Source organism: Salmo salar, chromosome 22, assembly GCF_965601325.2.
Source record: "Salmo salar chromosome 22, fSalSal1, whole genome shotgun sequence".
In the NCBI taxonomy this organism is placed as follows: domain Eukaryota; kingdom Metazoa; phylum Chordata; class Actinopteri; order Salmoniformes; family Salmonidae; genus Salmo; species Salmo salar.
In genome coordinates this window covers 61,100,230-61,122,500 of record NC_138312.1, presented here as the reverse complement: position 1 = coordinate 61,122,500, position 22,271 = coordinate 61,100,230, and the positions used below count along the sequence as shown (strand labels likewise).

The following is a 22,271-nucleotide window of genomic DNA, read 5'->3' as shown; positions in this document are numbered from 1 at the left end:
AATCCCAAATTGTTTGCATAGTCAACATACACGCAACTCTGACACACACACTTATCCCACCAGACATGCCACCAGGGGTCTTTTCATAGTCCCCAAATCCAGAACAAATTCAAGAAAGTGTACAGTATTATATAGAGCCCTTATTGCATGGAACTTCCTTCCATCTCTGATTGCTGAAATAAACAGCAAACCTGGTTTAAATAACAGATAAAGCAACACCTCACAGCACAACACCTCACAGCACAACACCTTACAGCACAACACCTCACAGCACAACACCTCACAGCACAACACCTCACGGCACAACACCTCACAGCACAACACCTCGCAGCACAACACCTCGCAGCACAACACCTCGTCGCAGCACAACACCTCGCAGCACAACACCTCGCAGCACAACACCTCACAGCACAACACCTCTCTCCCATGTGACCTAGATAGTTTTTTTGTGTGTATTCATGTAGCCTACGTGTGCCTTTTAAATGTTTTTATGTAGTTCTGTCCAGTGAGCTATTCTTGTCTATTAATGTTCTGTATTATGTGTCGTGTTTTGTGTTTTGTGTAGAGCCCAGGAAGAGTAGCTGCTCCTTTAGAAACAGCTAATGGGGATCCCTAATAAAATACCACAAAATACTCTCCCTACATTCAGGCTATGCTCAAACCCTACACTCCAACTCTGTTCTGCCACCTCTGGTTTCTTGGCCCTTTCACCCCTATGAGAGGGCAGTTCCTTCTCAGCCCAGTCCGAGCTCTTCTCTGTCCTGACACCCCCAATGGTGGAACCAGCTTTCCCCTGAAGCTAGGACAGCAGAGTCCCTGTCCATCTTCCCCCCCTGAAGCTAGGACAGCAGAGTCCCTGTCCATATGCCCCCCCTGAAGCTAGGCCAGCAGAGTCCCTGTCCATCTTCCCCCCTGAAGCTAGGGCAGCAGAGTCCCTGTCCATCTCCCCCCCTGAAGCTAGGGCAGCAGAGTCCCTGTCCATCTTTCCCCTGAAGCTAGGACAGCAGAGACCCTGTCCATCTTCCCACCCCTGAAACTAGGACAGCAGAGTCCCTGTCCATCTTCCCCCTGAAGCTAGGACAGCAGAGTCCCTGTCCATCTTCCCCCTGAAGCTAGGACAGCAGAGTCCCTGTCCATCTGCCCCCCCTGAAGCTAGGACAGCAGAGACCCTGTCCATCTGCCCCCCCTGAAGCTAGGACAGCAGAGTCCCTGTCCATCTGCCCCCCCTGAAGCTAGGGCAGCAGAGTCCCTGTCCATCTGCCCCCCCTGAAGCTAGGACAGCAGAGTCCCTGTCCATCTTCCCCCCTGAAGCTAGGACAGCAGAGACCCTGTCCGTCTTCCCCCTGAAGCTAGGACAGCAGAGTCCCTGTCCATCTTCCCCCTGAAGCTAGGACAGCAGAGTCCCTGTCCATCTTCCCCCTGAAGCTAGGACAGCAGAGTCCCTGTCCATCTTCCCCCTGAAGCTAGGACAGCAGAGTCCCTGTCCATCTTCCCCCTGAAGCTAGGACAGCAGCGTCCCTGTCCATCTTCCCCCTGAAGCTAGGCCAGCAGAGTCCCTGTCCATCTTCCCCCCTGAAGCTAGGACAGCAGAGTCCCTGTCCATCTTCCCCCCTGAAGCTAGGACAGCAGAGACCCTGTCCATCTTTCTCCTGAAGCTAGGACAGCAGAGTCCCTGTCCATCTTTCTCCTGAAGCTAGGACAGCAGAGTCCCTGTCCATCTTCCCCCTGAAGCTAGAACAGCAGAGTCCCTGTCCATCTTCCCCCTGAAGCTAGGACAGCAGAGTCCCTGTCCATCTTCCCCCTGAAGCTAGGACAGCAGAGTCCCTGTCCATCTTCCCCCTGAAGCTAGGACAGCAGAGTCCCTGTCCATCTCCCCCCTGAAGCTAGGACAGCAGAGTCCCTGCCCATCTTCCCCCCCTGAAGCTAGGACAGCAGAGTCCCTGTCCATCTTCCCCCCTGAAGCTAGGACAGCAGAGTCCCTGTCCATCTTCCCCCTGAAGCTAGGACAGCAGAGACCCTGTCCATCTTCCCCCTGAAGCTAGGACAGCAGAATCCCTGTCCATCTTCCTCCTGAAGCTAGGACAGCAGAGACCCTGTCCATCTGCCCCCTGAAGCTAGGACAGCAGAGTCCCTGTCCATCTTCCCCCCTGAAGCTAGGACAGCAGCGTCCCTGTCCATCTTCCCCCTGAAGCTAGGACAGCAGAGTCCCTGTCCATCTTCCCCCTGAAGCTAGGACAGCAGAATCCCTGTCCATCTTCCCCCTGAAGCTAGGACAGCAGAGTCCCTGTCCATCTTCCCCCTGAAGCTAGGACAGCAGAGTCCCTGTCCATCTTCCCCCCCTGAAGCTAGGACAGCAGAGTCCCTGTCCATCTCCCCCCTGAAGCTAGGACAGCAGAGTCCCTGTCCATCTCCCCCCTGAAGCTAGGACAGCAGAGTCCCTGTCCATCTTCCAAAAAAACCACCTGAAACCCTACCTCTTCAAAGAGTATCTTAAATAAATGTACCACCCATCAATAAGATCAAATGAAGGTCACTTTAGTTCCGTCTGATGAGATCACAGTGTGCTACAGCTGTGAACGAGCAGTATATTCATTTTTACCTGAACGACAAGGTGATTCAGTAATCCAATAGATGCAGACCTTTCTTACCTTTCTTGGGTAACACCTGGTGCCCTCAGATGAGATCACAGTATACCAAGGTTGGGCTCCATTCCATTTCAATTCAGAAAGTAAACCAAATTCAACATTTTCCCCATTGAAAAGCTTGGAAGATAATTGACATAATTCAGTGCACTTCCTGAATTGAAATGGAATTGACCCTGATCCTGCAGTGTACTACAGCTATGAGCCCGGCAGGTGATTACCTGGACAGTGTGATCCAGGTCCGAGGCCCTGTTTTGATCCAACCCTTTACCCTGTCTGTGTATTTACCTGTCTACAGGGTCACCTGGTGCCGTCTGATGAGATCACAGTGTACTACAGCTGTGAGCCTGCAGGTGATTACCTGGATAATGTGATCCAAGCCCACACGGACTTCATCCTGGCAACCACCAAAGCACCACTCAAGACCTACCCCGTCCCCAAGGGCTCAAGCGTCATCGTGCAGGAGAAAACACAGGTTGGTTGGGTTGACATTAAACACCACATTATGAGACAGAACATAAAGTGCTTTCAATCCCTCCATGTGGGTTGGGTTAAAGCAACAAACTAATATATATATATTAATGTAATTTAAAAACTCCTGTTTCTAAATATGAATGGTTTTCATGTTTCTCCCTCTGTGGTTGTATCTACATTTTACATGTCTACATTTTAGTCATTTATCAGACGCTCTTATCCAGAGCGACTTACAGTAGTGAATGCATACATTTCATACATTTTTTTTTCTTCTCCATACTGGTCCCCCGTGGGAATCGAACCCACAACCCTGGCGTTGCAAACACCATGCTCTACCAACTGAGCCACACGGGACTGTCGGTTTTCCTAATGTTTATTCTGTGGTTGGTACTGTAATATAGTTGAAGGGTTCGGACCTGGACCTGACCATAGTGAAGGGAGCAGCCGCTTCTCGAGCTCCTCTGACTGGACCAGCCTGTGCCTACATCAACCTCCAACTCAAACTCAACAACAAGGAACAAGGTATATTTAGACTTATAATTAGATTGACTGAGCTTTTTACATTACCTTTGGTCGTGGTCCCACTATTGGAGGCACCCCAGGGCTCAATTGGATTGGAACACAATTCTGTGTTTGTTTATCTAAATTGTCAGTATTGGTGTGTAATGGAACACAGTATAGCAAGGGGTTAATTTTATTTCATTAAATTTGGGATGTAAATTGAAATTCCAATTCAATAATGGATGAATCCTCACCCTAAAAGCACCAAGAGAGGTACATTTTTTTGTATTTTTTTTAAAGTATAATTTCGAACCCCTTTTTTTTTTTAATCCTTCTGAAATTGGTGGACTTGGAGGAATGAAAAATAATCTATTGTATACTAGTCGTGGCTTTAAAGGTGGACTCGATAGTAAATAGAAATGTGATAAAAGCACTAAATTTGGCAACAGAGGGTGCGTTCAGAAAGTATTCAAACCACTTGACTTTTTCCACATTTTGTTACGTTACAGCCTTATTCTAAAATCGAAATTAAATAAAAATTAAAACATCACAATCTACACACACTACCCCATAATGACAAAGCAAAAACAGGTTTTTCGAAATGTTTGCAAATGTATTAAAAATAAAAAACAGATACCTTATTTACATTAGTATTCAGACCCTTTGCTATGAGACTTGAAATTGAGCTCAGGTGCATCCCGTTTCCATTGATCATCCTTGAGATGTTTCTACAACTTGATTGGAGTCCACTTGTGGTAAATCCAATTGATTGGACATGATTTGGAAAGGCACACACCTGTCTATATAAGGAACCCACAGTTGACAGTGCATGTCAGAGCAAAAACCAAGCCATGAGGTCGAAGGGATTGTCCGTAGAGCTCCGAGACAGGATTGTGTCGAGGCACAGATCTGGGGAAGGGTACTAAAAAAATAAAAGCCCTGTTCATGCTTTTAGGGTTTAAACAAATAAATGCTAATATTTTGTTCTGTCTCTGTCAGAGGGTGTGGCTCTCCTGGAGAATCCTAAAGGAGATCTCTGTCTGGACATGTTTAAGCTGAGACAGATCTGCTCCAGTCTCTTTGGTCTCAACAACACCAAGCTCTGTGTTTTCAACGGCAAGACTGGTAAGATGGCACGATCACACTTTTGAATCCTAAATCAACCCCTATGTCAATAGAGCACCACAGTGGAGGTGTGTGTCATAATTACCCATAAAACCTAGCGGTCAAACAAGGGAAATGTTTCCAATTGTTTTTCCACCATTTGTTTTTTTTTCCCCACATAAGTGATTTTAGAAACTAGGTCTGTGTTTCGTGTAGGTTTACCCTGTTTTGATAACCGTGTAAATCTCTAGGACAAGGAGACTTTTATCAATATATTTTCGGCTCTATTTACTCTCCGATTCAAAAATGCTAATTAGCATCAAAGTAGACATCATGCAAAACTACAAATCCCTGCAAGCTGCTGGACGTTGTCTCGGACACTTTTGCTCACAAGTATTGCCAATTTAAAATGTGTTCACAGAATTGTCCATTGAAAGAAATGTAGCCATTTATTTATTTTTTTAATTACTACATTTAATTAACATTAGATAGTTCATCCAGAGATTCTTACCTATGCCTCGATTCGTCAGTCTCGTACAGATCATCATGGTATTTGTAGTTCTTTATGATAGCCACGTTAGCAGCTAATTAGCTTTTCATTTTTGGCAGGTAAATATGGGCGAATATATTGATGAAAGTCACCTTGTCCTAGAGAGATTTATACGGTTATGAAAACGTCACACCAGGGTAAGAAACACAGCCCTTATTTTTAAGTGTTTCTAAAATGATTGGAATCATTTCCCTGTTTGACCTCTAGGTTTTATGGGGTATTATGACTCGTTCTGTGATACTCATTATATACACTAGTAAGATGGGACACTCACAAGCCTCCTATCTATCTATCTATCTATATATATATATATATACATGCCTTCAGAAAGTATTCACACCCCTTGACTTTTTTTACGACCCAAATTTAAAATTGATTACGTTTCAAAAAAAAAAAATATTGTCACTGACCTACACACAATACCCCATAATGTGGCAGTGGAGTTTAACATTTTATTTGACTAATTAATAGGAAATAAAAAGCTGAAATGTCTTTAATCAATACGTATTCTACTCCTTGGTTATGGCAAACCTAAATAAGGAAGAAGAGATTTCACCATGAGGCCAATGGTGACTTTAAAACAGAGTTTAATGGCTGTGATTGGAGAAAACTGAGGATGGATCAACAACATTGTAGTTACTCCACAATAATAACCTAAAGGACAGAGTGAAAAGAAGGAAGCCTTTACAGAATACAAAATATTCCAAAACATGCATCCTGTTTGTAACAAGGCAAGAAAATGCTGCAAAAAAATGTGGCAAAGCATTTAACTTTTTGTCCTGAATACAAAGTGTTGTGTTTAGGGCAAATCCAATACAACACAATACTGAGTATCACTCTCCATATTTTCAAGCGTAGTGGTTGCATCATGTTATGGGTATGCTTGTAATCGTTAAGGACTAGGGAGTTTTTCAGGATTAAAAAGCTAAGCACAGGCAAAATCCTAGAAAATCTGGTTTAGTCTGCTTTCCAATAGACACTGGGAGATGAGTTCACCTTTCAACAGGACAATAACCTAAAACACAAGGCCAAATCTACACTGGAGTTGTTTACCAAGACGACATTGAATGTTCCTGAGCGGCCGAGTTACAGTTTTGACGTAAATCTGCTTGAACATCTATGGCAATTCCTGAAAATGGTTGTCTAGCTATGATCTTACAACCAATTTGACAGAGCTTGAAAATGTTTGCACAATCCAGGAGTGGAAAGCTCTTAGAGATTTACCCAGAAAGATTCACAGCTTTAATCACTGCCAAAGACTTTTCTAACATGTACTGACTTATCAAATAAAGACATATTAGTGTTTTATTTTTCATGATTGTTTTTTTACAAATGTTTGAATTTTTTCTTCCACGTTGACAGAGTATTTTGTGTAGATCATGAACAAAAATGTAATTAAATCCATTTTAATCCTACAACAACAAACAAATAAAGGGTTTGTGAATACACAGTAGCTCAGTAACCGTGTTCTGTCTGTCAGTAACTCCCACGAAACGTCAGAATTATTGTCATCATGAAATGTTTACTAACCCATTCAACCTCCCGGCCTTAAGAGTTTGGCGGTATTCCCTGCCTATGACTAGAGACTGACGGGGGATTTTTAGAATCACTCTCGTGATGAGGTAGCCCAGCTTGAGACTTGTATAGTGCATCTTTGGAAGAAATTAGCTTTAAAACTACTACATTACTCTCAGCCCCATGATAAAAATGCGTAGGGTGATGGCTCGCTGGACTGGAGTAGCTTAGCCTGCATGTTGGGTGGTTCTGGAGAGTATCCCATCCTGCATGTTGGGTGGTTCTGGAGAGTATCCCATCCTACATTTTGGGTGGTTCTGTCTCTAGCTTAGCCTGCATGTTCGGTGGTTCTGGGGACAAGCCACTAGCTTAGCCTGCATGTTGGGTGGTTCTGGGGACTAGCCACTAGCTTAGCCTGCATGTTGGGTGGTTCTGGGGACTAGCCACTAGCTTAGCCTGCATGTTGGGTGGTTCTGGGGACTAGCCACTAGCTTAGCCTGCATGTTGGGTGGTTCTGGGGACTAGCCACTAGCTTAGCCTGCATGTTGGGTGGTTCTGGGGACTAGCCACTAGCTTAGCCTGCATGTTGGGTGGTTCTGGGGACTAGCCACTAGCTTAGCCTGCATGTTGGGTGGTTCTGGGGACTAGCCACTAGCTTAGCCTACATGTTGGGTGGTTCTGGGGACTAGCCACTAGCTTAGCCTGCATGTTGGGTGGTTCTGGGGACTAGCCACTAGCTTAGCCTGCATGTTGGGTGGTTCTGGGGACTAGCCACTAGCTTAGCCTGCATGTTGGGTGGTTCTGGGGACTAGCCACTAGCTTAGCCTGCATGTTGGGTGGTTCTGGGGACTAGCCACTAGCTTAGCCTGCATGTTGGGTGGTTCTGGGGACTAGCCACTAGCTTAGCCTGCATGTTGGGTGGTTCTGGGGACTAGCCACTAGCTTAGCCTGCATGTTGGGTGGTTCTGGGGACTAGCCACTAGCTTAGCCTGCATGTTGGGTGGTTCTGGGGACTAGCCACTAGCTTAGCCTGCATGTTGGGTGGTTCTGGGGACTAGCCACTAGCTTAGCCTGCATGTTGGGTGGTTCTGGGGACTAGCCACTAGCTTAGCCTGCATGTTGGGTGGTTCTGGGGACTAGCCACTAGCTTAGCCTGCATGTTGGGTGGTTCTGGGGACTAGCCACTAGCTTAGCCTGCATGTTGGGTGGTTCTGGGGACTAGCCACTAGCTTAGCCTGCATGTTGGGTGGTTCTGGGGACTAGCCACTAGCTTAGCCTGCATGTTGGGTGGTTCTGGGGACTAGCCACTAGCTTAGCCTGCATGTTGGGTGGTTCTGGGGACTAGCCACTAGCTTAGCCTGCATGTTGGGTGGTTCTGGGGACTAGCCACTAGCTTAGCCTGCATGTTGGGTGGTTCTGGGGACTAGCCACTAGCTTAGCCTGCATGTTGGGTGGTTCTGGGGACTAGCCACTAGCTTAGCCTGCATGTTGGGTGGTTCTGGGGACTAGCCACTAGCTTAGCCTGCATGTTGGGTGGTTCTGGGGACTAGCCACTAGCTTAGCCTGCATGTTGGGTGGTTCTGGGGACTAGCCACTAGCTTAGCCTACATGTTGGGTGGTTCTGGGGACTAGCCACTAGCTTAGCCTGCATGTTGGGTGGTTCTGGGGACTAGCCACTAGCTTAGCCTACATGTTGGGTGGTTCTGGGGACTAGCCACTAGCTTAGCCTGCATGTTGGGTGGTTCTGGGGACTAGCCACTAGCTTAGCCTGCATGTTGGGTGGTTCTGGGGACTAGCCACTAGCTTAGCCTGCATGTTGGGTGGTTCTGGGGACTAGCCACTAGCTTAGCCTGCATGTTGGGTGGTTCTGGGGACTAGCCACTAGCTTAGCCTGCATGTTGGGTGGTTCTGGGGACTAGCCACTAGCTTAGCCTACATGTTGGGTGGTTCTGGGGACTAGCCACTAGCTTAGCCTGCATGTTGGGTGGTTCTGGGGACTAGCCACTAGCTTAGCCTGCATGTTGGGTGGTTCTGGGGACTAGCCACTAGCTTAGCCTGCATGTTGGGTGGTTCTGGGGACTAGCCACTAGCTTAGCCTGCATGTTGGGTGGTTCTGGGGACTAGTTTAGCCTACATGTTGGGTGGTTCTGGGGACTAGCCACTAGTTTAGCCTGCATGTTGGGTGGTTCTGGGGACTAGTTTAGCCTACATGTTGGGTGGTTCTGGGGACTAGCCACTAGTTTAGCCTACATGTTGGGTGGTAGCTAGCTGGACTAGTGGTTCTGTCTCTAGCTTAGCCTGCATGTTGGGTGGTTCTGGGGACAAGCCACTAGCTTAGCCTACATGTTGGGTGGTTCTGGGGACTAGCTTAGCCTACATGTTGGGTGGTTCTGGGGACTAGCTTAGCCTACATGTTGGGTGGTTCTGGGGACTAGCTTAGCCTACATGTTGGGTGGTTCTGGGGACTAGCTTAGCCTACATGTTGGGTGGTTCTGGGGACTAGCTTAGCCTACATGTTGGGTGGTTCTGTCTCTAGCCTGCATGTTGGGTGGTTCTGGGGACTAGCCACTAGCTTAGCCTGCATGTTGGGTGGTTCTGGGGACTAGCCACTAGCTTAGCCTGCATGTTGGGTGGTTCTGGGGACTAGCCACTAGCTTAGCCTGCATGTTGGGTGGTTCTGGGGACTAGCCACTAGCTTAGCCTGCATGTTGGGTGGTTCTGGGGACTAGCCACTAGCTTAGCCTGCATGTTGGGTGGTTCTGGGGACTAGCCACTAGCTTAGCCTGCATGTTGGGTGGTTCTGGGGACTAGCCACTAGCTTAGCCTGCATGTTGGGTGGTTCTGGGGACTAGCCACTAGCTTAGCCTGCATGTTGGGTGGTTCTGGGGACTAGCCACTAGCTTAGCCTGCATGTTGGGTGGTTCTGGGGACTAGCCACTAGCTTAGCCTGCATGTTGGGTGGTTCTGGGGACTAGCCACTAGCTTAGCCTGCATGTTGGATGGTTGTCAGTGATGACAGGCATCATCCTGGGATTGAGACTAGTTCTATTCATAATATGTAACTCTCCTGGGACCCCTGGACCAATATAGTACTGTACCATTCCCTGCCTGGTTTCCCCTACAAACCTGCTGTTTCTCCCACACACACACACACACACACACACACACACACACACACACACACACACACACACACACATACACACACATACACACACACACACACACACACAGGAATACAACAACAAACAACATTGGAGGAGTCATGAAATGATTGATTTTATTGGACAGGTTAGTGATGAACAGATGGTGTTTTAAAGAGCAGTTCTCACACAACTCAAAAAAAAAAATGTATTTTCCTCATGTGAATTATTACAAGAGATTGAAGTGTGTTGTATGTTTCAGACCTGTCCAGTAAATGAGGGCTGTATGTTTCAGATCTATCCAGTAACTGAGGGCTGTATGTTTCAGTCCTGTCCAGTATGTTTCAGTCCTGTCCAGTATGTTTCAGACCTGTCCAGTATGTTTCAGACCTGTCCAGTAACTGAGGGCTGTATGTTTCAGACCTGTCCAGTAACTGAGGGCTGTATGTTTCAGACCTGTCCAGTAACTGAGGGCTGTATGTTTCAGACCTGTCCAGTAACTGAGGGCTGTATTCAGACCTGTCCAGTAACTGAGGGCTGTATGTTTCCGACCTGTCCAGTAACTGAGGGCTGTATGTTTCAGACCTGTCCAGTAACTGAGGGCTGTATGTTTCAGACCTGTCCAGTAACTGAGGGCTGTATGTTTCAGACCTGTCCAGTAACTGAGGGCTGTATGTTTCAGACCTGTCCAGTAACTGAGGGCTGTATTCAGACCTGTCCAGTAACTGAGGGCTGTATTCAGACCTGTCCAGTAACTGAGGGCTGTATGTTTCCGACCTGTCCAGTAACTGAGGGCTGTATTCAGACCTGTCCAGTAACTGAGGGCTGTATGTTTCAGACCTGTCCAGTAAATGAGGGCTGTATGTTTCAGTCCTGTCCAGTATGTTTCAGACCTGTCCAGTAACTGAGGGCTGTATGTTTCAGACCTGTCCAGTATGTTTCAGACCTGTCCAGTAACTGAGGGCTGTATTCAGACCTGTCCAGTAAATGAGGGCTGTATGTTTCAGATCTATCCAGTAAATGAGGGCTGTATGTTTCAGACCTGTCCAGTAACTGAGGGCTGTATGTTTCCGACCTGTCCAGTAACTGAGGGCTGTATGTTTCAGACCTGTCCAGTATGTTTCAGACCTGTCCAGTAACTGAGGGCTGTATTCAGACCTGTCCAGTAACTGAGGGCTGTATGTTTCAGACCTGTCCAGTAAATGAGGGCTGTATGTTTCAGACCTGTCCAGTAACTGAGGGCTGTATGTTTCCGACCTGTCCAGTAACTGAGGGCTGTATGTTTCAGACCTGTCCAGTAACTGAGGGCTGTATTCAGACCTGTCCAGTAACTGAGGGCTGTATGTTTCAGACCTGTCCAGTAACTGAGGGCTGTATTCAGACCTGTCCAGTAACTGAGGGCTGTATTCAGACCTGTCCAGTAACTGAGGGCTGTATGTTTCAGACCTGTCCAGTAACTGAGGGCTGTATGTTTCAGACCTGTCCAGTATGTTTCAGACCTGTCCAGTAACTGAGGGCAGTATGTTTCAGACCTGTCCAGTAACTGAGGGCAGTATGTTTCAGACCTGTCCAGTATGTTTCAGACCTGTCCAGTAACTGAGGGCAGTATGTTTCAGACCTGTCCAGTATGTTTCAGACCTGTCCAGTAACTGAGGGCTGTATGTTTCAGACCTGTCCAGTAACTGAGGGCTGTATTCAGACCTGTCCAGTAACTGAGGGCAGTATGTTTCAGACCTGTCCAGTATGTTTCAGACCTGTCCAGTAACTGAGGGCTGTATGTTCTTGTTATTCCAGAGTTGACTGGTAAGTGTGATCTGCTGTCTCTGAATGGGAAGACCCTGTCGGTGACATCAGGCTCCAGTCCCAGTGACTCGTCTCCCAACTCGGACTCTCTGTTGTGCCCCTTCGTCAACCTCCAACTGGTCAACTGTCAGCCTGCTGGTATGTTTAACTGTTCCTCCTCTCGCTCCACTACACACCTGCTTCCCATTTCAATCAACTTTTTTTGAAAGGTTAGTTTTCAGTTCGTTATGTCAATGCATCTTCAGACATGTATGATGTTATACTAGTATATTGAGATGAACAAGGTCCTACTGGTTTACACCAAACCCCTGCCAGCAAGTGACTTGGGGCCCAATGGCAACTACGATTTGATACCATCAAATATTCGGTTGCCAGCTCATTTCCTGACAGATTTTTCTTTTTGCCGCCTCGTCAGACCCAGGATTCGAACTGGGAACCCTCCGGTTACTAGTTTGGTTTGTCTCTCTAACCGCTAGGTTACCTGCTGCTACTGATTTCTACTGATACTATGTATGTCCTGTGTCTCTGTAGAGTGTCAGAGTGGAGATGTGGGGACCCTGCTGCTGGTCAATCCTGTCGGACACGACTGCCTGACCCACAATGCTTTGCTGTCTGAGACGGCCAAGTTGTTCGGCCTCCGCGGCCGTAGGCTGAAGCTCTACGTGGACGATGCGCTCACCCAAGGTAAGAACGACACCACCAGACCGAAGTCCTATTTTGGTTCTGTCTCCGGATGGCTACAGGCCAGGTCTAGCATTGCTCAAAGAAATGTTGCTGGGAAAACGCTCTCTTGACTTGGCAAGAGCAGGATCTTGGAAGCTCCACTTGAACAGTACTTGTGTCCTGCTTTAGCTGTGTTCTTTCTGCTACTGCTACTTTCCACCTACCCACATCAATCCAACTGTGTTTACGTTCAGGCTAGAGGACATTTACTGCTCTACTACTCTTTTTTACTGTAGCCTGTACTACCACCTCCTCTACACGTTTAGCTGTAGCCTGTACTACCACCTCCTCTACACGTTTAACTGTAGCCTGTACTATCACCTCCTCTACACGTTTAACTGTAGCCTGTACTACCACCTCCTCTACACGTTTAACTGTAGCCTGTACTACCACCTCCTCTACACGTTTAACTGTAGCCTGTACTACCACCTCCTCTACACGTTTAACTGTAGCCTGTACTACCACCTCCTCTACACGTTTAACTGTAGCCTGTACTACCACCTCCTCTACACGTTTAACTGTAGCCTGTACTACCACCTCCTCTACACGTTTAACTGTAGCCTGTACTACCACCTCCTCTACACGTTTAACTGTAGCCTGTACTACCACCTCCTCTACACGTTTAACTGTAGCCTGTACTACCACCTCCTCTACACGTTTAACTGTAGCCTGTACTACCACCTCCTCTACACGTTTAACTGTAGCCTGTACTACCACCTCCTCTACACGTTTAACTGTAGCCTGTACTACCACCTCTACACGTTTAACTGTAGCCTGTACTACCACCTCTACACCTTTAGCTGTAGCCTGTACTACCACCTCCTCTACACGTTTAGCTGTAGCCTGTACTACCACCTCCTCTACACGTTTAGCTGTAGCCTGTACTACCACCTCCTCTACACGTTTAACTGTAGCCTGTACTACCACCTCCTCTACACGTTTAACTGTAGCCTGTACTACCACCTCTACACGTTTAGCTGTAGCCTGTACTACCACCTCCTCTACACGTTTAGCTGTAGCCTGTACTACCACCTCCTCTACACGTTTAGCTGTAGCCTGTACTACCACCTCCTCTACACGTTTAACTGTAGCCTGTACTACCACCTCCTCTACACGTTTAACTGTAGCCTGTACTACCACCTCCTCTACACGTTTAACTGTAGCCTGTACTACCACCTCCTCTACACGTTTAGCTGTAGCCTGTACTACCACCTCCTCTACACGTTTAACTGTAGCCTGTACTACCACCTCCTCTACACGTTTAACTGTAGCCTGTACTACCACCTCCTCTACACGTTTAACTGTAGCCTGTACTACCACCTCTCTACACGTTTAGCTGTAGCCTGTACTACCACCTCCTCTACACGTTTAGCTGTAGCCTGTACTACCACCTCCTCTACACGTTTAGCTGTAGCCTGTACTACCACCTCCTCTACACGTTTAGCTGTAGCCTGTACTACCACCTCCTCTACACGTTTAACTGTAGCCTGTACTACCACCTCCTCTACACGTTTAACTGTAGCCTGTACTACCACCTCCTCTACACGTTTAACTGTAGCCTGTACTACCACCTCCTCTACACGTTTAACTGTAGCCTGTACTACCACCTCCTCTACACGTTTAACTGTAGCCTGTACTACCACCTCCTCTACACGTTTAACTGTAGCCTGTACTACCACCTCCTCTACACGTTTAGCTGTAGCCTGTACTACCACCTCCTCTACACGTTTAGCTGTAGCCTGTACTACCACCTCCTCTACACGTTTAGCTGTAGCCTGTACTACCACCTCCTCTACACGTTTAGCTGTAGCCTGTACTACCACCTCCTCTACACGTTTAACTGTAGCCTGTACTACCACCTCCTCTACACGTTTAACTGTAGCCTGTACTACCACCTCCTCTACACGTTTAACTGTAGCCTGTACTACCACCTCCTCTACACGTTTAACTGTAGCCTGTACTACCACCTCCTCTACACGTTTAACTGTAGCCTGTACTACCACCTCCTCTAGACGTTTAACTGTAGCCTGTACTACCACCTCCTCTACACGTTTAGCTGTAGCCTGTACCACCTCCTCTACACGTTTAGCTGTAGCCTGCTAGCCACCGCTCTGTAGTTTGCTAACCCTGTGCCAGTGATCCTTGACTTTTAAACTTGGTTTAATGTTGACCTTGAACCAGCAGCAAAGCAGAAAGTCCTGGGCTGTGGAAACCTCTCTGTCCAATTACTGTGTCTGACAGACTGCCTGACTGGCTGGTTTGACTTTACGGCTCATAGGTCTTCCTACCTAATTAGGTGGGACTTGAGAAGCGTAACTCGCGACTGTAAATCTTTGTCGTACTTGTTCTCGTTCTTCACGCGCGCTGCTCCTCTTACACGTTCAAGCTAGAAACGTCGTTCAAACTTTTAAAACGTTTGGAATGATCTGGAATAGTGTGCTTACATTTTGACTTTTAGATTTTTTTTAAAATACTTTTTTAACTATAAAATGTTGCCTTTTTTTCCATTCATGTTAATGGGACTTTCCCCCCCCCCCATTCGTGTTAATGGGACTTTCTCCCCCCCATTCATGTTAATGGGACTTTTCCCCCCCATTCATGTTAATGGGACTTTCCCCCCCCCCATTCATGTTAATGGGACTAATGGGTAGCTAGCTGTAGTCAGGCAACATATGTGATGTAAATGAGCAACATTTAATTCCAAAGTCGGAGTGTATTTTCTACCAAGAAACACAACACAACCTAGAAACACCACACTACCTAGAAACACAACACAACACTACCTAGAAACACAACACAACACTACCTAGAAACACAACACAACACTACCTAGAAACACAACACAACACTACCTAGAAACACAACACAACACTACCTAGAAACACAACACAACACTACCTAGAAACACAACACAACACTACCTAGAAACACAACACAACACTACCTAGAAACACAACACAACACAGCCTAGAAACACAACACAACACAGCCTAGAAACACAACACAACACAGCCTAGAAACACAACACAACACAGCCTAGAAACACAACACAACTCAGCCTAGAAACACAACACTACCTAGAAACACAACACAACACTACCTAGAAACACAACACAACACTACCTAGAAACACAACACAACCTAGAAACACAACACTACCTAGAAACACAACACAACACAGCCTAGAAACACAACACAACACTGCCTAGAAACACAACACAACACTGCCTAGAAACACAACACAACACTGCCTAGAAACACAACACAACACTGCCTAGAAACACAACACAACACTGCCTAGAAACACAACACAACACTGCCTAGAAACACAACACAACACTGCCTAGAAACACAACACAACACTGCCTAGAAACACAACACAACACTGCCTAGAAACACAACACAACACTGCCTAGAAACACAACACAACACTGCCTAGAAACACAACACAACACTGCCTAGAAACACAACACAACACTGCCTAGAAACACAACACAACACTACCTAGAAACACAACACAACACTGCCTAGAAACACAACACTGCCTAGAAACGCAACGTAAAACATAACAATGAATGGAAGTTAACAGAGTAAAGTGCATTGCATAAAGAGAGTTTGAAAGAGCAGTCAGTGGTCAGCAGCCCTCCAATAGGTGATTTCAAACCGCTCAGAAATAAAATGATCTAGTTTCACGTAGTGGAGACAGAGCTTTGACAGGCTGCTCTCTTTCTTTTGCCAGGAGATTGTTTTCCATCATACTTTTCAATCATTTGTATATGTGTTTCAGAAATCCCAGCAGAGTGGTCAGTGAAGATGCTGGACAGGAAGACTCTGTATGTTGGAGTTCTGCCCACCACTGCAGAGGCATAGGACCGGGAACAGCCAGGCTGAAGAAGAGAGAGAGGCTGTGTCCCAAATGGTATCCTATTCCTTGTATAGTGCACTACTGTTGACAAGGGCCCAATGGCGCTTTGAGCAAAGCTAGTGCACTACTGTTGACAAGGTCCCAATGGCGCTCTGAGCAAAACTAGTGCACTATAGAAGAATTGGGTGCCATTTCAGAAACAACCAGAGAGAACGTCTAGCTTCAAACTTCAACGAAAACCCAACATTTTGATATTAAAGTGTTTCTGCTGCTCTGTATTCCCCCCGTAAACTCTTTCACTGTCCGATTCATCCTGTAGTCCAATCTCCAGTGACTATCCTATGGGCTTTAACACGAGTTTATTAGTTAACCTCAACCTACTCTGTACCAAATAGTGTTGACGAACCAGCTCTGTTTGCAGACAGTACAGTGGATTATTCTGTGGGTAAGAAGTAACATTCAGTAGTGTCTACCTTCTTTTTTCCCCCCAAGTGTCTGTTGTAAACAAACGTTTCAGAACAACAATAAAAGAGAAAGTGCTATTTTTGGTGAAATAAATAAAGGAATAAAAGTGAAACCACAATGGAGAAATTACAGATGTTTGTTTTTTTCCCTTTCTTGCAAAGAAACCACAGATCCACAGCATACAGCCGGGCGTCTGCAGGGCACCGGCCGGGCGTCTGCAGGGCACCGGCCGGGCGTCTGCAGGGCACCGGCCGGGCGTCTGCAGGGCACCGGCCGGGCGTCACCAGGGCACCGGCCGGGCGTCTGCAGGGCACTTTGTGACAACTGCTAGATGTAAAAAGGACTTTATAAATACATTTCTGCCATTCTGCTTTTTATTATACAATTCCTCAGCAGTTATACAGCAGGTAGCCTGTCAGTTAAACAGCCTATCGGTTGGAGTCAGTTAAACAGCCAGGTAGCCTATCGGTCAGAGCGTTGGGCCAGTAACTGAAAGGTCGCTGGCTCCGATATCCGAGCCGACAAGGTGCAAAATCTGCCGATGAGCCATTGAGGAAGGCACTTAACCTTAATTTCTCCTGTAAGTCTCTCTGGATAAGAGTTTCTGCTAAATTACATCTATGTAACACTTGGAGAAGTGACTGACTGTCTGTGTTGGGCCTGAATACTGTTCAACTGGGGTTGGAAGAAACAATTCTCTGGCCCTCTATCTTGTCCCCCATCTAGCCAACGAGGTTATCTTACTGATAGGCTGCTATGTTCTGAGTACCACTGATCTGGTATTACAGCTGCCTATGGTAAAATGTTTTCATCTTTTCCTGGTACCTTTCAGGTCATCCATTTCCTTTTAAACCATAGGAGTATAGGAGGTGGGTAAAGTGAAGTTGCCCCTGGACACAAAAAATGGAATCAAATGTTTATTTGGTATTATGCACATGTTTCAGCAGATGTTATTGCAGGTGTAGCGAAATGCTTGTAAACACACCAATACATTATTATACTGTAAAGTTGGTTAGGAGCTGGAAACAGAATGGCCATGTCTGTCGACGCCATCTTGTCATTAATGGTTTAGGTCAATCTTTTTCACTCGGGGAGGGTCTCCTTTCCAGCGTTGGGTAACATCTCGCGCTCCTGCATGCATCACGTCTAATTCTATAGGTACAAGCACTGTTCATGACAACAAACTGTTCATAAACTTCTTGTTGGTGGGAGAAAACATTTTGTAGGTTTAAAGATTATTTCCTGCAGTTCTACACGTTTTGTCATGGGGTGCAGAGAACATGTTGCAGTTTTTAATATATATACTGCTCAAAAAAAATAAAGGGAACACTTAAACAACACATCCTAGATCTGAATGAAAGAAATAATCTTATGAAATACTTTTTTTCTTTACATAGTTGAATGTGCTGACAACAAAATCACACAAAAATAATCAATGGAAATCCAATTTATCAACCCATGGAGGTCTGGATTTGGAGTCACACTCAAAATTAAAGTGGAAAACCACACTACAGGCTGATCCAACTTTGATGTAATGTCCTTAAAACAAGTCAAAATGAGGCTCAGTAGTGTGTGTGGCCTCCACGTGCCTGTATGACCTCCCTACAACGCCTGGGCATGCTCCTGATGAGGTGGCGGATGGTCTCCTGAGGGATCTCCTCCCAGACCTGGACTAAAGCATCCATCAACTCCTGGACAGTCTGTGGTGCAACGTGGCGTTGGTGGATGGAGCGAGACATGATGTCCCTGATGTGCTCAATTGGATTCAGGTCTGGGGAACGGGTGGGCCAGTCCATAGCATCAATGCCTTCCTCTTGCAGGAACTGCTGACACACTCCAGCCACATGAGGTCTAGCATTGTCTTGCATTATGAGGAACCCAGGGCCAACCGCACCAGCATATGGTCTCACAAGGGGTCTGAGGATCTCATCTCGGTACCTAATGGCAGTCAGGCTACCTCTGGCGAGCACATGGAGGGCTGTGCGGCCCCCCAAAGAAATGCCACCCCACACCATGACTGACCCCCCGCCAAACCGGTCATGCTGGAGGATGTTGCAGGCAGCAGAACGTTCTCCACGGTGTCTCCAGACTCTGTCACGTCTGTCACGTGTGCTCAGTGTGAACCTGCTTTCATCTGTGAAGAGCACAGGGCGCCAGTGGCGAAATTGCCAATGTTGGTGTTCTCTGGCAAATGCCAAACATCCTGCACGGTGTTGGGCTGTAAGCACAACCCCCACCTGTGGACGTCGGGCCCTCATACCACCCTCATGGAGTCTGTTTCTGACCGTTTGAGCAGGCACATTTGTGGCCTGCTGGAGGTCATTTTGCAGGGCTCTGGCAGTGCTTCTCCTGCTCCTCCTTGTACAAAGGCGGAGGTAGCGGTCCTGCTGCTGGGTTGTTGCCCTCCTACGGCCTCCTCCACGTCTCCTGTTGTACTGGCCTGTCTCCTGGTAGCGCCTCCATGCTCTGGACACTACGCTGACAGACACAGCAAACCTTCTATCCACAGCTCGCATTGATGTGCCATCCTGGATGAGCTGCACTACCTGAGCCACTTGTGTGGGTTGTAGACTCCGTCTCATGCTACCACTAGAGTGAAAGCACCGCCAGCATTCAAAAGTGACCAAAACATCAGCCAGGAAGCATAGGAACTGAGAAGTGGTCTGTGGTCCCCACCTGCAGAACCACTCCTTTATTGGGGGTGTCTTGCTAATTGCCTATTATTTCCACCTGTTGTCTATTCCATTTGCACAACAGCATGTGAAATTTATTGTCAATCAGTGTTGCTTCCTAAGTGGACAGTTTGATTTCACAGAAGTGTGATTGACTTGGAGTTACATTGTGTTGTTTAAGTGTTCCCTTTATTTTTTTGAGCAGTGTATAATTTTCTTGCAATTCTATAAATTTTTTCCACGTCTAAATGTGTATTCATGTGATATTTGAGTGAAAAATAAAAACTACAACACTATCTATGGACTAAAGAAACTACAACACTATCTATGGACTAAAGAAACTACAACACTATCTATGGACTAAAGAAACTACAACACTATCTATGGACTAAAGAAACTACAACACTATCTATGGACTAAAGAAACTACAACACTATCTATGGACTAAAGAAACTACAACACTATCTATGGACTAAAGAAACTACAACACTATCTATGGACTAAAGAAACTACAACACTATCTATGGACTAAAGAAACTACAACACTATCTATGGACTAAAGAAACTACAACAAAACAACAACAGTATATACAGTGAGGGGAAAAAGTATTTGATCCCCTGCTGATTTTGTACGTTTGCCCACTGACAAAGAAATGATCAGTCTATAATTTTAATGATAGGTTTATTTGAACAGTGAGAGACAGAATAACAAAAAAATCCAGAAAAACGCATGTCAAAAATGTTATAAATGGATTTGCATTTTAATGAGGGAAATAAGTATTTGACCCCCTCTGCAAAACATGCCTTAGTACTTGGTGGCATGAGAAGATACCATTGAAATAGCATTTTGGTCCAGGACCTAGTCGGTTTAATCTGCGCCCCGGGAAACTGGCCCTTAACCCGCTGAGCAGTGAGAGACAAATGTTAGCATTTGAAACAGGTGGTTTTATTGTGGAGGGAAGGAGGAATGAGTACATCTGGAAGAACTGTTTATTATTCACACCTTTACGTAAATCACATCAACGCAGGATCAGACAGACACCGCTACATACATATAGTGCACTAGTTTCCCCACTACATCTCATCATATATTCCCTATATAGTGCACTAGTTTCCCCCACTACATGTCATCATATATTCCCTATATAGTGCACTAGTTTCCCCACTACATGTCATCATATATTCCCTATATAGTGCACTAGTTTCCCCACTACATCTCATCATATATTCCCTATATAGTGCACTAGTTTCCCCCACTACATCTCATCATATATTCCCTATATAGTGCACTAGTTTCCCCCACTACATGTCATCATATATTCCCTATATAGTGCACTAGTTTCCCCCACTACATGTCATCATATATTCCCTATATAGTGCACTAGTTTCCCCACTACATGTCATCATATATTCCCTATATAGTGCACTAGTTTCCCCACTACATCTCATCATATATTCCCTATATAGTGCACTAGTTTCCCCCACTACATGTCATCATATATTCCCTATATAGTGCACTAGTTTCCCCACTACATCTCATCATATATTCCCTATATAGTGCACTAGTTTCCCCCACTACATCTCATCATATATTCCCTATATAGTGCACTACTGTCCCCACTACATGGCTGGGGCTTAGCTGAGTGAGCATTAAACACACCTTATCCCATCTGTTCACAATTCTCTCTACACACACACACACACACACACACACACACACACACAGAGAGAGAGATATCACTCTGAAACATTTACATCTGCGGGGACACACACCATGCCAGCCAGTGAGAAGTCTTCAGGCATCAGAAGTAATTGTATCAGAGAGACTGAAACGGAGAGCTATGATTCCATTAGATTGGAGTGTTTGTTCTTGTTTTTGTTTGTTGATACAACCTGTTTCATCATGCCATAGATCCTGATCTAAGTTCACTTACAGGTAGGTGTGTGTGTTGTGCTAAGGGGACCATTATTAGAAGTCTTCGGGAAAACCTAAAGTACTCCCAAGAGACACAGTAGCCGGGTTTAATTTCCAATGCATTATTGCAAGGGGAAACTAAATAAAATGCTTTGAATTATATTACTGTGTTTATAGAACTTGCAGCATCATTAGCAATTGTGGTAGACCAATGATAGCTGCGTCTCCAAAGGTCAAACTGTGGACATTAATAATAGCCTATATAGTATGACCAATATGCAGCTGTAATAAACATTTTATGTGCCTATGTCCTCTCGAACCCACACTGTTTTCTAGTGGGGCGATTCTCACGGCTCTGTCTTCGGTCAATGAAAACACATTTTACGTCCCAAATGGCATCCTATTCTCTATATGGTGCACTACTTCGTTTGACCAGAGCCCTGGTCAAAAGTTGTGCACTAAATAGGGGAATCGGGTTCCATGGGATGCTGCTGCAGCCGTCATAATGCGCCCACTTTGTTCTAAACCCCCCCTGGGCAATATGGTACGCAATGGAAAAATCTCAGTCACTAAATCAACTTTTAGGGTCTCTTATCCTGCGTTGACAGGATCTTTAGCTCCGTGGATAGACAGCCATCCCAGGACCGCCAAAACACACACTAGGAACGTGACATAGGTAAGGAGACATCTTGGTTAAAAAAGGATGGTGACTTTATATACTGTAGTTCGGTAGGATTTTTTTTCCTCCAGAGGGCGAGGATACACGTTTTGAAATGATGTGAGAGAAATGTTACTACATGGTGTTACGTTGCACTGTTTGTTCCCTTTTGTAGTCCAGTAAGCGCTTTAGGAACACGGACTAATATGCCGACCTATGTAGTGCATTTAAACTATTTCAT

General features: G+C 46.0%; 1 protein-coding gene across 1 annotated transcript in view; it reads left to right on the top strand.

The window, feature by feature from the left end:
- iars1 (isoleucyl-tRNA synthetase 1) overlaps positions 1-16,916 on the top strand; it is a 147,415-nt gene extending 130,499 nt beyond the window's left edge. The window contains exons 29-34 of the mRNA XM_082967730.1: positions 2,941-3,117; positions 3,518-3,638; positions 4,617-4,742; positions 11,724-11,870; positions 12,264-12,416; positions 16,243-16,916. Coding sequence (XP_082823856.1) covers positions 2,941-3,117; positions 3,518-3,638; positions 4,617-4,742; positions 11,724-11,870; positions 12,264-12,416; positions 16,243-16,325 — 807 coding nt within the window. The 3' untranslated portion in view covers positions 16,326-16,916. The remainder of the gene's footprint in view (positions 1-2,940; positions 3,118-3,517; positions 3,639-4,616; positions 4,743-11,723; positions 11,871-12,263; positions 12,417-16,242) is intronic.
- Positions 16,917-22,271: the final 5,355 nt, after the last annotated feature.